The sequence below is a fragment of the Vulpes lagopus genome, chromosome 24 (assembly GCF_018345385.1).
Source record: "Vulpes lagopus strain Blue_001 chromosome 24, ASM1834538v1, whole genome shotgun sequence".
NCBI classification, from domain to species: domain Eukaryota; kingdom Metazoa; phylum Chordata; class Mammalia; order Carnivora; family Canidae; genus Vulpes; species Vulpes lagopus.
The window spans coordinates 34,134,891-34,149,855 of NC_054847.1; the positions used below are offsets into that span (position 1 = coordinate 34,134,891).

Genomic DNA, 14,965 nt, shown 5'->3' on the forward strand with positions numbered 1-14,965 from the left:
CTAAAATTATATAGATCGTTCGTCTCCCTAGGAGTATCGGCTGGGTTATTGTCGATCAATTTTTATTGGCTTTTAAAGGGTTGGGGTTTCTGTTCCCACACCTCCCGTTACATAGAAGAGTGCCGGATTTATCCCGCTGTTGGGAGGGGTCATTGGGATGTCCTCTCTGTGCCCCGTCATTCTCGGGGCTTCTGGGAGTTTGAGAAATGGGTGGAAAGGGCTTAGAAAGTCAGCACCTTACAAAGGGAGTGAACCAAACAGGGAACGGGAAGGAAGAAAGTCGGATCGGAAGATTGGCCCCTGTTGGTCGTTTTCTGGCAATGAGTGTAGAACCTGGTAAAGTTTATTTATCACGGTCTGTTGCTGCGTCTTGAATTTGATATTTCAATTAGAAACATGAAAAATTTGATGATCAAGAGGCTCTTTTTCCTTTTAAAAGCCATTTTTGTCATTTTTTTCCTTCTCGTCTTCTACCGCATTTCATACCAAATATCTCACCCACACATTTTGTCTAATTTTGTATCCTTTTCCCTGATCCTTTCTGTCGTTAATTTTAGCTGATACAAAACGATTTTAAGCTTAGATTTTTATCTATCAAGAACGTTAAAAAATCAACTGAGGAACCATGAGATAAAATGCTATTTTTGCCTAATTAGGTCAGGTGAAAACTAGAAAAAAGTGGGTGGGTGGGGAATGTTCTTTATTTTTACTTAAAAAAAAATTTTTTTTTTAAGATTTTATTTATATGAGAGAGAGAGAGAGAGCACAAGTGAGAGAGGAAGCATGAGCGGGGGAGGAGGAGCGGGCTCCCTGTTAAGCGGGAAGCCTGACTCAGGATCGCGTCCCAGGACCCGGGGCTCAGGACCTGAGCAGAAGGCGGATGCGTAACCGCCTGGGCCACCCAGGCACCCCTGGAATATTCTCTGAAGACATAATTTATCAATCTGCTGAGGTGAGTTGTCATCCTTGTAGCAGCTGCTATCTCTTTACCATTCACTAGAGACCTGTGTTTTGTATCTATTTCCTCATTAAATATTCAGTATTTCCAGGAGGTGGGCTCCCTCACTGCTTCTGTTTTATAGACAAGGAAACTGAGGCTCCAAGGGGTTAAGTGACTGTTAAAATCATGCGGAGCCGAAAACGAGGTACACCCAAGGTCGTCCAGCTCAGAGCCCGCCCTTTGGGCCCCTGGACTGTTTGTGTACAAAGCTCTCACTAGAGTGTGCTTTAAATGTTTGCACTGTCCGGGCCTCGGACTCCCAGGTGGAGCGTCCCCGCTGAGGGCCCTCCAGGGTCTGGGGCTGGGGCCAGCAGCCTCGCCGGGTACCACGGCCTCGGGATGTCGTGCAGCTGATGCAGCGCAACGAGGAGGCGGTCAGGCTGGAGCTCGGTGTGACTCGGTGCTGCGCGACCAGCATTGGGCACCTGCTGTATTCTAGGCCCTGTGGAGGCCCACGCCGAGGATACAAAGATCAGCAAAAGGTTTCCATTAGCAAGCACCTCCATACACCCTATAGGCAGTTTGGGGACAGGAGCCCAGTTTGCTTTGCTCACTCCTATCTCCCCGTCCCCTTGCTAGAGTCCTCATCCCACAAAGAGCTATTGAAATGCTGAGTGGGACGATGCAGCTCATGCAGAGCTCTGTAGGCCAGAGAGCTGGGTGGTCACGGGCAAGGCCTCCTGTTCCCGTCAGCTGGGGAATAGTTGGGGCCTAGGAAGGTGGAAAGCACCTCCGCGTCCCTTGGTCTCCGTCGGCAGTTGGTACCGGTGTGTGCTGTACCTCTGAGCTCTGCCTTGCTCGTCGCAGTCCCTTGTGATGCATCCCTTCTCCTCCCTGAGCCTCGGTCTCCTCTGTCAAATGAAGGAGTGAGAGAGACAACATCTCATGGCTTCCTGTGTCCCTAAATACGATGAGGAGATAGTTATAAATGTACAGATTCACCAGGGACTGTTATCCTACTAACTTACTTGGGGGGAAACTTCCTGCACCTTGATTTGGGCCTCAGACCATAGATCCTTCGGGATTTATCAAGTGTCGTGTGTGCCAAAGCGATGCTTTACAGGATGTTCTAATAGAATTGCTGCTCTTGCCTTTTGCAGCTCGTGTGTATATTTGAAATGAGGGTTTTACATTTTGTACTTGCTTGCAAAAACGATGACCTGACTCTCTGGAGCCCTTTCAAGCTACCAGGGCTCGGATGGCTTTATAGCTCTTGCAACACAACCTCAAATTGTCTTGTGCCCCTGCATCATAGAAATTAGAAGTAGTGCGAGGGATCGGTCCCACTCCAGGTCAGCCTCTCTTGTTCCGGGCAGCTCGTTTCTCTGACGTGCTCTCAGATTTGGGTTCATGTGCGGATTTTCTATACTTGGTCATTATATTCTTTTCACGCACACTGTCTTGTCTCCCTTGACCAGAGACGCGGCCACAGGGAAGACCCAAGATCAGAAGGGACCTGGGGGTTTCACGTCTTTACAGATGAGAAGGTGGGAGCCTGGGGGCTGAGGGACCCGACTAAGCCCCCACCCCCCGCCCCGTGGCTGCCTTGAGGGCAGGGAGCATGTTTTTTTCCCTAGGACACACCTGTTTGCTGTTCGAAATAACGAGACTCTTGGGCGCTTGCCAAGGTTCAGAGTGTCTGTTTGTGAGATGGAGGAGCTCAAGTGGGAAACGCTCCGTCTCTCTCCCGGGGGTAACTCTTTTTTTTAATTTATTATTTTTTTTATTGGTGTTCAATTTGTCGATATATAGAATAACACCCAGTGCTCATCCTGTCAAGTGCCCCCCTCAGTGCCCGTCACCCATTCACCCCCACCCCCCGCCCACCTCCCCTTCCACCCCCCTAGTTCGTTTCCCAGAGTTAGGAGTCTCTCCTGTTCCGTCTCCCTTTCTGATATTTCCCACTCATTTTTTCTCCTTTCCCCTTTATTCCCTTTCACTATTTCTTATATTCCCGGGGTAACTCTTGCTTCGGACTCTGGCTGGAAGTAGATCCTCAGGTTTCTTCTCGCTGCTCTTTTCTCACGTCTGTCTTGCTCAGTGTCCATTGTCGCTTTAAACTTAAGTGAACCAGCCAGAAGTGGAGTTTTTTTTTTTTTTTTTCGGTGAGCAGTGTAGTACGACTCTTAATGTGTTAATTTTTATGTTTTTATTTTATTTTAATTTTTTTATTTTTATTTTTTTGGTCAAGGTTAGAGCTGTCTCTTCATGTCTCAGTGTCCCGTTCCCCCTCGGACCTCTCTGGTGGGGAGTAGAGCAGTGAGAAACCATCAGACCCAGGCATGGGGCCTCTGCTCCCTGAGTGTCTTCGGCCTGGAGCCTGTTCGGCTGCTCAGTCTGGCCGTCCCCTAGGTAACCGACACTCCGCCAGGGAAGCAGTCTGTCTGCACGGAGAGGAAATACAAAATGAAACTGTAGTGTTTATTCCTTGTGCACTACAAATGTTTTGAGTATTTGTAGATTTTTTTTTTAAAAAAGGTTGTTTCGCTTCGTTTCTGGGTTTTGGCCTTTGTGTCTACTGAGTGACCCTAATGTTTCCTGAATCGCATGTGTCTATTTTTGTAGTGCGATTTTGTGAAAGCTGTGATCTGTTGAAATGCAGTCTTCATTCCCCCAATGATTCCTGGGAGGACTGCACTTGATGTAAGTTTTTATGAATCAGGGGTAAAGCAAACATATTCTTTAACTTATTTGGTTAGGTTCTGTGGGTGTTCATGTTTTTTAAAAAAAGTGTCCCTTCCTGTGGGGATGTTTTTCCATTTGATGTGCTCGTTTTCCTTAGTAACTGTTGCTCTGTTATGGGAGGGACTTAATGACATTTTTCAAGTATGGTATTGAATTAATTTATTTCCTGGTTGGGCTTTCCCATCTTTCCAGGGTAAATAGAACACGTGTGTGTGTGTGTGTGTGTGTGTGTGTGTGTGTGTGTGTGTGTGTGTGTGTGTGTGTGGAGAAGACAGGACGATGTTCCCTTGCTTGCTGTACTGGGGGCTCTTGATGGCTTACGATGACTCTGAACTTGCATCCTGGGTGAATCGCCTCCCTGTGTTTACTTTTCCTTCATTTTCTCCCCCTTGATTTCCCTGATTTGAGTATTATTGGGGTTAAGGCACTTTAGTTTAGGGAACTTAGGCTTACCTGACATCCGCAGGTAGCCCGGGAAGCACAGATGGAGGGTCCAGAGGCGCAGGTCCAGTCCTGACTCCCCCGTGCAGTAGTTTTTGGAGTTCAGTCTCCTAACCTCTGTGCTTTTATTTTATTTATTTATTTATTTATTTATTTATTTATTTATTTATTATTTATTCTTTTTTTTTTCCCCCTCCGATCTGTGCTTTGAGGGGATCTGAAACAACGTCCTCTGAGGGCCTCTCCTGGAGGATGCTCCGTGGGTGTGAGCAGGCGGGGAGCTACTGCCCTAGTCACTGTCTCACCCTGACCCCGGGGGGCAGGGGACGCCCGCCCACTTCAGAGGCTCCAGCACCGCAGAGTAGCCTCTCGGCCGGGACGCGCTGCCCGCGGGCGGCTTGTCTTGTAAGTGTTGGCCCAGCTCCCCGGTGTGCTGCATCATCGGCAGGGTCGGAGCTGCTGGGAGGAAGCGGAAAGTCAGCCGCTCACCGTCCTTGTCCTCACGGGCCTACACTCCAGCAGGGGAGAGAGCGATGGTGGTCAGGGCCCCTGCGTGCAGCCGTGACCCGAAGCAGCGATGGGGAGCTGGCAGCCAGGCTCTGAGGTCACCTGGGGGATGTCAAGGAGGCCTCGTGGGGGAGGGTCATTTGAACTGAGGTTGGAAGGGCAGCAGAATGAGGGCAAGAGCCATAGGAGAGGGTTAGACGGAGATGTGGATGACGTAGCATTCGTTCCATTGCTCTGCCTTTTTGCTGATGCTTGGTTGGTTACTAAGCTGTGAAAGCAGATGTGCTTCACTTTTGCTGTTTCTGGGACCTAATCCCCCAGCTCTGTTTCACAGCCTGTCGGGTCATCCGACACTTTCTTGGTGAGTGTGATGGGCTTCCTGGCCCTGTCTTGGATGATCAGGTCCCTTGCTGAATGCAATGAAGTCTCCAGGTCCTGAGCCTCCTCACTCTTGCATACTTCTAGAATGGGTATCTGTGTTGCTAGTGGCTGGGAAGAAAACATTTTATGGCATTTTACAGTTAAGTTTTAACTTAAAAATTCTATATAAAAAAATAAAAATAAAATAAATAATAAATAAAAAAATAAAAATTGTATATATTCCTGAACATATGCAGGAATATAAAAGTTACTCACTAATGAGATAATACAGGTGTGTCCATCTGGTCTTTATTGGGAAACACACACATCATACCCTAAAATTCCTAAAAATCCATGCCAGTACCTTGCCTGATACTCCAAAATGAGCTGCTACACACCTGTCACCATACTTCTCATTTAGAAGAATTGAAAACAGATGGTAAGATGGATAAAAATGGCAAAAAAAGAAAAAAGAAAAAAGTTGTTGTTCTGTTTCTGTCCATATCTGCCTTAGTCTTCCCCATAGCCATTTGAAATGTGATATAGGTTAGCTTGATTTTTATAAGTTTTGCAATAAAACAAAATAAAATAAACAGAAAGCCTACAATAAAATAACAACAAACACCTCATCACGCTTCACATTGTCTCTGAGTTTAAAACAGAGAATAAATAAAGTCTAGCATTTCTTTGCATGGAAAGCACCATAGCAAAGGGCAAAGAAAATCAAGGTTTTAAAGAATAGGGCAGGTAGGTTTTGTTTTTTTCCTGGCAATTCCATTTCCTAAGATTGGTAGGTATAGTACATGTGATTAGGTTTACGTTAGAAGTTAGTGTAGGATTTTAGGGTGCTGATACTGTGAATGTTGGTCATTTTATGTGGAATGTTTCGGTTCAGAGAAAAAAATGTTTTGTCACATTTTCAAGTACTTCAAAACCATCATTTTCAGAAATGATTTTTAATTAAAGTAAGGTTTTTTTTTTTTTAAACCTATTCATTAAGTGTAAGGACTTGTGGTACGCTACACCCTATTAACTCTGATAATGCAGGTCCATGAAGTCAACACAATTGAATTTCTTAATGTAATTATGGTGCTTCATTGATACATAACATAAGGTCTTCCTCATAGTCTGTATCAGTGATATTTCTGTTTCTACCTTATTTTTACAATGAACGTTTAACAGAGTGTTCCTTTCCATCATGCGCTGTTTCCTTATTTTTTCTTCCCTCTAGTCTGATGGTGAAAAAGAGGAATCAAGGTTATATTCTCTAAAGATTGATATAAATTTATTAGACTGAAGTGATGATATTGGGAAAAAAAAAAAAAAGGTTTCTTTTCCTCTAATACCGGAGATGACTATTTGGGTTCTGTTTTAAAAAGTCTCATCCAAAAAAAAAAAAATAAAAAAAAATAAAAATAAAAATAAAAAGTCTCATCCTTTGGATTTGTGACATTCTTGTTATCGGTGCTGCTTCTTGTGTAATATAACAACATGAGACTATCTGGAAAGTGTTTCGTAAAGTGCTTTTATGATTATGTAATATGTAACGTAAATTTTCAGATTAAGTTTGCTTTTCCTCCTCACTCTTTAAAAGATTGATACAGGCCTCCGTTGTCCCCTTTGATAGTCATTTTTAATTAATTAATTAATTAATCTATTTATTTATTTATTTTATTTTTTGATTTTATTTTTTGATATTTTTGATAAACTACTCAACCCGAGTCATTCCCGGAGCGCTGACGGCTATGGGTATGAACCTCAGACCTCACTTCTGATCCCTCGGGAACAAGCCTGGGAAGTGGGTCTCTTCTGCAGGGTGTCTGTGGACTCTGAATAACTGAGGGAAAGGCATTTGGATGTTGTGTGACCTTTGTAGCCATCCCAGCAAGGCTTAGAGCAGAGGACACTGGCTTCTTCTGTCTTTTTTTTTTTTTTCTGGGTACAAGTAAAAGCTACCTCTGCTCCCCGCCCCTTCACAGACACGCAGGGAAAGGTGCTGGACCTGCCCCCTCCCCGGAGCTGCTGCAGTGCCCACGAGCACCACTCCGGGTGGCTTTCTCTCTCTCTCCCTCTCTCTCTCTCTCCTCTTGCTCTTTCTTTCTGCCCCTATGGGTCTACTGAGTTTGATGCTCCTACAAGTCATCAGGAAAGTGATCTCTTTCTTTTTAATTTCAGCAAGGGGAGAGGCGAAGCACAGAGAGCAGCAGATCAGACCATACTGAGCTCCCTTAGAGCGGCTGAGACCCGTGGAGGATGCTGGCTGCCAAGTGGCTGACGAGGGCCTCACTCTAAGGTGGGAGAGCAGGTCTCAGCGGGACAGCGTCCTCTGCTCCTGGGCTCACCATGGCCTTCACCCTTTGGCTGGACGGCTGACGTGACTGTGTGCCCCAAGTGTGCACGCTGCTGGACTGGGTGCTGTCCCAGGTACTGCTCTCAGTGTCTGGGAGCAGGGCAGGTGGGCATCAGATGCTACCACAAGCCGGACGGGGCAGAGCGATGGACTCCGACAAGCTAAGATGGAAGTGACCTGAGGCCTTGCCCAGGCGATTTCCTCTTGACAGGATAGCTTAAGAGTTGGAGCACAGGCTTGTCTGGGGAGCAGTATGCAGGAAGCTGGTTTTCAGGCCACAAATGCTTTCACAGGTGAGAACCCTCCACACTTAAAGCTTTATTTCAACTTTTAGTTGGTAGGTTGATAAAACACCAAACAGCTCTATAAGAGGAGTGTGCATTTGCATTTATGAGCTGAAGGCCGTACAGAGGCAAGGGGCTCAGGCTGCCATGGAAACCGACTTTGACAAAATAATACTATGTTTTTCTGCTCTCTGAATAGGAATTTGAAAACGCATTTGGCATTTTGCAATTCTGCTTTTGTTGAGCAATGTGGCACACACAATATCCCCCAAGTCGCTGTTCTCTAAAGGGAATAGGTTACTTGTGGGGTGGGTTTTTCTTTACGGAACTGGGAAGCGTCTCCGAGTTATCGATGATGAGCGACTTCTCCCTCCCCATCTCCAGTTTTGCTTCTCCAATTTGCTCATGTGCAAAGGGTGCTGGGGTGTGGTTCTGCTGAACTAGCCATGCCGTTAGGATTCTTCTCACATAAGGGGGCCCCCGGAGAAGCCCCACATTAATATCTGACATTGCACAATATCTGCTTTGCACTCAGAGGCGAAGGGTTCCGGTTCACGCATTTTGCAGGGAATCAGTCTGGCCGATGCGCCCGAGCCGTGGCCTGCAAGGCAGGGCCTTTCGAATGTGGGTCCTTGCTCCTTGTCTGATTCACTCGACGTCCCAGGAAGCCTTGCGGACCACTGGCTCCTCATGAATGAAACGGGGACTTTGAAGTCGAAGAAACTCCTGGAATCCAGGAGAAACATTTCTACACAAAAAGAGGTGTTTTTGTGTTTACGGAAAGATGGTGGAATCACCGTGAGAAGTGACCGTATTCTGTGGTCCTGTGACCCCTAGGGGTGCGCAGCGGTTCAGGGTTGGCGGCGAGAGCAGGTGAGGCTGCCGGGCCAAGGCCCGCGGGGACTTCTCCCCACCGAGCTCCGTCCTTGGGCAGCCGTGGTTCCTCCGGGTGTCCCTTTGCTCGTCCATAAGCGGAGACGGCCTTGGTCAGCCCTTGGCGTCTGCAGCTGCCCAGAGGGAGGGCGAGGCCGGTGTGCGGGGTGCAGCCACGGGCCTCCACGCCCCCTGGCCGGCCGCTCCCGACGTGGACCTAAGTGTCCAGCCGGTGGCCCCGTCTAGTCCTCCGTGCTCCCTCTCCCGGGGCCCGTTGGCACCTGCACCTGGACGTGGGAGCCCCCCCAGGGTCGTCGGCACCTGCACCCGGATGTGGGAGCCTCTCCAGGGCCCGTCGGCACCTGCACCTGGACGTGGGAGCCCCCCCGGGGCCGTTGGCACCTGCACTTGGATGTGGGAGCCCCCCCTGGGGCTGTTGCCACCTGCACCTGGATGTGGGAGCCTCCCCAGGGCCCGTCAGCACCTGCACCTGGACATGGGAGCCCCCCCTGGGGCCCGTCGGCACCTGCACCTGAATGTGGGAGCCCCCCCAGGGCCGTCAGCGCCTGCACGTGGACGTGGGAGCCTCCCTAGGGCCCGTCGGCACCTGTACCCGGACGTGGGAGCCCCCCTGGGCCCATTGGCACCCGCACCTGGACATAGAGCCCCCCCGGAGCCGTCAGCGCCCTCTGAGGTGTACGAGGCCGTATTTAAATGGAGACCCAGAGAAGCACCATCAAGGTGCTTCAGGACCGTCGGGCTGCCAGGACCCTGCCCTCCTGGCCTCCCTTCGTGGACGCACTGCAGCCGTTCAGTCGCACAGGCTGCGCCCTCGGGGGATGTCACCTCCACTCTTCCTCATGGAGGGCAGCACATGGGGACGTGACGCCAAGCAGCTCTTGGGAGTGGCCGGGCCCTTGGAAGCCTTCTCTGCTCCCTGGGACACAGCCGGGAGGCCTGGGGGGGTCTCCTCAGAGTGTGGGAGCTGGCTTGTGCCTGGGCCACTGAGGCAGTTGATTCTGCATAATAGAAGCCCTGGGTTCCGCCTGGAGAACTCACCAGAGTTAGGACAGTGCCTGACGCCCTGAGGCCTGAGCAGCGGCAGCTGCAGCCGTGCCTGTCACCGCCCTGGTCGCCGGCTACCAAGGACCCTGCTCGCTTCCTCACCCGTTGGCTCTGTGCCACCCTCTCGGGGTTCCTCTCCAACTCATGTTTTCTTGGCTTCTTTTAACTTCTAGTTGATGCAAGAACTCTGTTTCCGTAAGACTTTGGCCTCCTCCTAGTTGCATCAGCCTACCTGAATGATGATCATTTTTTTAAAAATTTATTTTAATAATGATCATGTTGGTAGCAGTAGTAAAATACTACCCACGGCCATTGTTTTAGGAAACTTGGCGTGTGTCTTCCCTGTGTTAATTCTGTCCTCATGACAACTCAGAGGCCTTGCAGGTGTGCTCATGCTTGGTGCAGGGGCACGCTCAGCAGAGCCGGCAGTGAGGCGGAGCAGCCTTCCCAAAGCTTCTAGCACTGTGCAGCCTCAGCTGTACCCGGGGGCCACCTAGGGAGCCTTACTGCTGCCTGGTCGCCCCAGCAGAGTGTGGGGTTTAACTGGCCTCTGCGTCACGTAGCCCTGCTAAACCAGGACCCATATCCTACCGGGATTCCCATGTGCTCCTTGCATATGAAAGCCTGGCAAGTTGCAAGAGGGGTGTGGAGATGAGGGGAGAGGTTGGGAGAATTAGTTCTTGAAAAGCAGAACCGACTTGTCCCATTTCCTCAACAGAGGTGATTGAATTCACTAATCTGCACATTCTTTTTTTTTTTTTAAGATTTTATTTATTTATTTATTTGAGAGAGAGAGAGCGGGAGAGGGAGAGAGAATCTGAAGCAGACTCTACACTGAGCGAGGAGCCCGACATGGGGCTTGATCCCACAACGGTGAGATCATGACCTGAGCCAAAAACAAGAGCAGGATGCTTAACCAACTGAGCCACCCAGGCACCCCGATCTGTGCATTTTTGGGGAAGCTGTCGATTATTGAATATGAGTTCTACGAGCCGAGCCCATGAGTACCTCTAGGACCATGGCGTTAGCTTCCCAGTGTCCCTGGGGAGATAAAGGAGCATGGGTAGAGTGCAGGGGACCTATGGACGCGGCCTTCCCTGGAAGTGGGTCCCTGTGGACTGGGCTCGTCATTTTTATTCTTTGCCTGCTCTTCTCGCCTCTCTTTCTCCACATGGCCGGTGAAGGTTGCTTGGGATGTAGAATGAAAGGGCTGATGCTTTGTCGCTGCCCAAGCAGTGGTGTAAAGCTGTAGGGGTGGGTAGGAGCCTGGCACCCACCCCTTAGTTGACTTGCTCTTCTTATGTTTCTTGACTTTAGTCTTTTCTTGAAGTCCCAGGGCAACGAAAGGTGCTAACTAAATGTCTTAGTTTCTGGAATTGAAGATGCATGGAGTTCGTGGATTCTCTAGGCCGATGGAAAAGGCCTTTAATCACCTTTCAACCTTTACTCATTATCAAAGAAGTCATACTAGAGCAAGGCTTCAAAGCTTTAAGATTGTGAGAGATTTTTTTTTTTTTTTTTTAGATATTTAAACGGGTGAAGGGGTTAAGGCATTTTTCCTTGGCTTTAAATCTTGCTCTGGAGCGTGACAGAAACCACCACGTAGTTAAGCATGCCTGCCTCCCCTTAAAAAGATGTGTCATTTACATTTTATATTTCAATTCCCTCAGTGATGGGGTCTGGGGGCTCAGGAGTCCTCTTAAGGAAGGGCTTCGGCTGGGAGGGAAGCCTGGGGACTGACGGGAAGCTGGGTGTGCTCGGCTGGTGGGAGCTTGGAAGCCCTTTCCTCACCACGCCAGTGCTGGTTTGGTGCCCCTCTTACACCTTGTTTCCCATGTAACTGTAGGTTCACACACATGGATACATATTGCAAATTCCTCTTCCTAATTACGCTTTTTTTAGGCTATTCCTGGCACGCGGGGATTTGTACATTACGTTTTCTCAGCATATATAATTTAGAAATGATTCTCATCATTTAGGTACTATTTTGTGACCAAAAAAAAAAAAAAACTTAGTTGAACAGGTCGTTTATTGTAAGCAAGTTTGGAAAGCACAGAAAAATTGCATTAGAAAAATAATGACCCATACATACAATCTTGCCACGTGCAGCTTTCCACTGTTAACATCTGGCTTCTGTCCTTTCGGTCTCTTTTGTCCTGGGTGCGTTTCCTCCTGTGTATCCAGTTCTATCACCTGATTGTTCCCCTTTAACATTACATGATGAGCATTTTTAAAAATTCTATTTATTTATTTAAAGAGTGTGCACAAAAAAAATAATAAAATAAAAAAAATAAAGAGTGCGTACAAGCAGTGGGATGGGGCAGAGGGAGAGGGAGAGAATCCCAAGCTGACACCCAGCTGACCGTGGAGCCTTGGGGCTCCATCTCACAACCCTGAGACCACGGCCTGTTGGACAGTCAGCCCTGACTGAGCTACCCAGGTGCCTCTGCATTTCCTTTATAGATATGTTTTAAAATTGCTGCATAACATTCTTTTATGTGTGTGTACTTGAATTTTTTTTAATAATAAATTTATTTTTTATTGGTGTTCAATTTTTAAATTGTGTTCTTATTACTGGACATTGCAATTTTTGACAGGTTTTGCCCTTATGAATAATGCTTTGAGGAACACTGTTGTGCAATAAGCTCTTCTATGGATTGGGCCATTTTCTGAGGTTAAGCTCCCTGAATCAGAATCATGGGGTCCAATGATGTGACTTGATTAAGGTTTATGATTGAATTTTCAAAGGGATTGGTTGGTTCCAGCTTCTGAGACTGTGCTGAGCTCAGGTTTTTCCCAGTCACCTGTTCGTAGTCGCTGTGGGCACTCCCTGCCCCTCAGCTGTGAGACGAAGCAGCCCTTGCCTGTTCTGCAGGGGGTCATGAGATTAATGCAGGTTTAGCACGATGCTGTAAGGCTACCTGAGTGCCACGAGTTATGACAATGATGCTAATAGTTGGTTTGTGCAAGTGAAAACTCAAGCATCCTACGCTCAGTGTTTTTGTTCTTTTGGGCAGTCTTTCTGCCTGGCTTTATTAGTTCATGGAAGCTGTGATGTGGATGGACAGATTCCAGGAAGATCAGACTCATAAAAACAACCCCCCGGTGCCCCTGGGCCTAGGGAAATGGGAATCCTTCCAGGCGGGGTCGGTCAGCTCTTGGTTGAAGCGTAATAGTGATGGAGATTTTCTCTGGTGACTTGGAAAGCATTCTGCCTGGGTTATCACCATTATTTCCTAAGGAAGGTGCTGGTTTCCGATTCTCCCTCCTTCCTGCCCCTGGTGCCACCCTTAAATACTGTCCAATTACATTTCTTATGCTTTGGAATCCTTTCATTCCATATTAGAAGCAGCATATCCTTGGATGACTAAATAAGTCAACCAGATTCCTTCAGAATTTATAAGTCTTTCTTGTGAAAAGGATAATCAGAGCTAGTCATTAAACACATGAAGGTTATTTCACTCATAACGGAGAAGGTTGAGAGCTGATTTAATAGTCTTCAGGTGTCTGAAAGGGAGCTGTTTTGTAGATTTAGGTGATTGGGGTTTCTTGCCACTAATAACCAAAAAGGAAGAATCACTTAAATTGAGTTGTTGGGATGCTGGTTTTCCCCCTCGTCTTGGGCCTAGGACTCTCAGACCCATTTTCGTTGCCTGTCCTTGGAGCTCTTGCTGCCCTGTGTGCCTGGCTCTCAGGCTCCTTGGGACATGATCGTCTGGTAGCCTCTACCCACACTGGTGCTTGTATCAGGGAATATGATTTTCCAGGTGGGAGCATAGGAACCACGCCAGTCCTGACACCCCGCTCACCCCACCCACTGCACATTGCCTTCACCATCTAAGCTCCCAGCCTCTTTTCCCATCTCTTAAACAATCAGCCTTGACTTCCACTGACTACTTTCCACTCTCATCCAGTCTTGACTAAGTGTGCCATGAATGTAAACATGAAGGTCCTTGGAAGGACCGTTGTAAGATCACTATGTGCCACGCCGTGTTCTAAGCGCTTCATATGTATGATCTTATTCAAGACCCAAAACAGTTCTGTAAAATAACTGCTATTATGGAGTGCTTTTGACAGATGAGGAAAAACAGGCACGGGCTAAGTAAAGGTAACACCCCTGGTAGGATAAGGAGCTGAGATTAGAACCTGTAATTTCAGCACAAATGACTAGATAATAATCACAAATGGCTAGACTATGCCTGGAATATGGTCAAGGCCAGCCATTGTCAGGAAGTGTTTCCTTTCCAGCTTATCAATATCCACAGAGAACTATGATCCAAATGCAGCTCTTGGAAAGGGGGTTTCATGGAGACGCACATATGACAGCTGTATATTTAAGGATAGTTGGCCTCTGAGGACATTCTTTTTCGACCCAATAATGATAAGATACTAGCCTATGTGTACACTGTGGCATCCGCTATATGGGCTTATGTTTCTTCTCTGATTCTTATTTTCCTTCTCAATTCTAGGCTCAGTTGGACCACACAGAGCAAGTCTTGTCTCTGTGGCAGCCTTTTAGGGGTCTGCGAGTAAGCACGTGCAGAAGCACTGCAACACCTCTTTCTTCTGTGTCTGTAGCCCAGGGCAGCATGGATGTTGTCCAGTAGTCTAGCTGGTATGTTTTCAATATAAAATCTGTTTTGTCACAATTTTTTTTCCTTTTAAAAACAAAATGAAAGAAAAAATTAAAAAAAAATTTAAAAAATGAACAAGAGAAATTCCATTCACTTAGATCCACTGGCTAATGTTCTAGAATAGAAGAAAGGTCTGCCTGCCTCATGTTCCGGTTTGCTCCTACCTCGTGGTGCTCTGTTAAGTGCTTAGACATGGGACAACTAGTTCCTAGCGCAAGAGGAGGTTGTTTGGGATCCAGAGCATGAAGATTTTGGAGAACACCTCTTGTGAGCATATAGCAGCTCATCCTTCACACACACACACACACACACACACACACACACACAGTCCATTTTTTGTGTCGAGGATGCAGTAAGGGTAGGAGAGAGTGGGCTTAGACTCTTAAGATCTGAATTTTGACCTAAAGCCTACCATTTTTGAGGGGCAGGAACTGGGCAAGTTACTTAATCTGGGCCCCAGCTCTTTTTCCTGCAAAATAGAAGTCATGACCTCAACCCACACAAGCGACAGCTAAAGAGAGAACCAAGGTGGCCGTGCCAGACCAGGCTGCCTGTTTCTCCACGGCACCCCTGCCTTGCTGGAAGCCCTTGGGACTGTGCTGTGAGGCCCTCTGCTGAGGCCTGGATGGGGAAATAGGTGTGGCCTCAGGGATGGGTTGCCTGGATGGGGCTTCTGCTGGAGCCAGGCCTCCTCTGCGCCTGCCCATAGTCTTCATTGCATGAGCCCATGGCACATTCACGAGCCTGGACACGAGCAGGGGGGCAA

General features: G+C 47.8%; 1 protein-coding gene across 9 annotated transcripts in view; it reads left to right on the plus strand.

Annotated features, from left to right (window-relative positions):
• Positions 1-14,965, plus strand: part of LDLRAD4 (low density lipoprotein receptor class A domain containing 4) — a 386,784-nt gene that overhangs the window by 146,578 nt on the left and 225,241 nt on the right. For 5 of the 9 annotated variants that reach the window (XM_041739617.1, XM_041739625.1, XM_041739619.1 and 2 more), the window contains one exon: positions 7,169-7,636. The exons of 1 other annotated variant lie outside the window; for it this stretch is intronic. In XM_041739617.1, coding sequence (XP_041595551.1) covers positions 7,597-7,636 — 40 coding nt within the window. In that variant the 5' untranslated portion in view covers positions 7,169-7,596. Of the gene's footprint in view, positions 1-836; positions 953-2,655; positions 2,694-3,572; positions 3,644-7,168; positions 7,637-14,965 lie in introns of those variants that run through there. 3 more of the 9 variants (XM_041739621.1, XM_041739623.1, XM_041739622.1) reach the window with 3 other exon arrangements.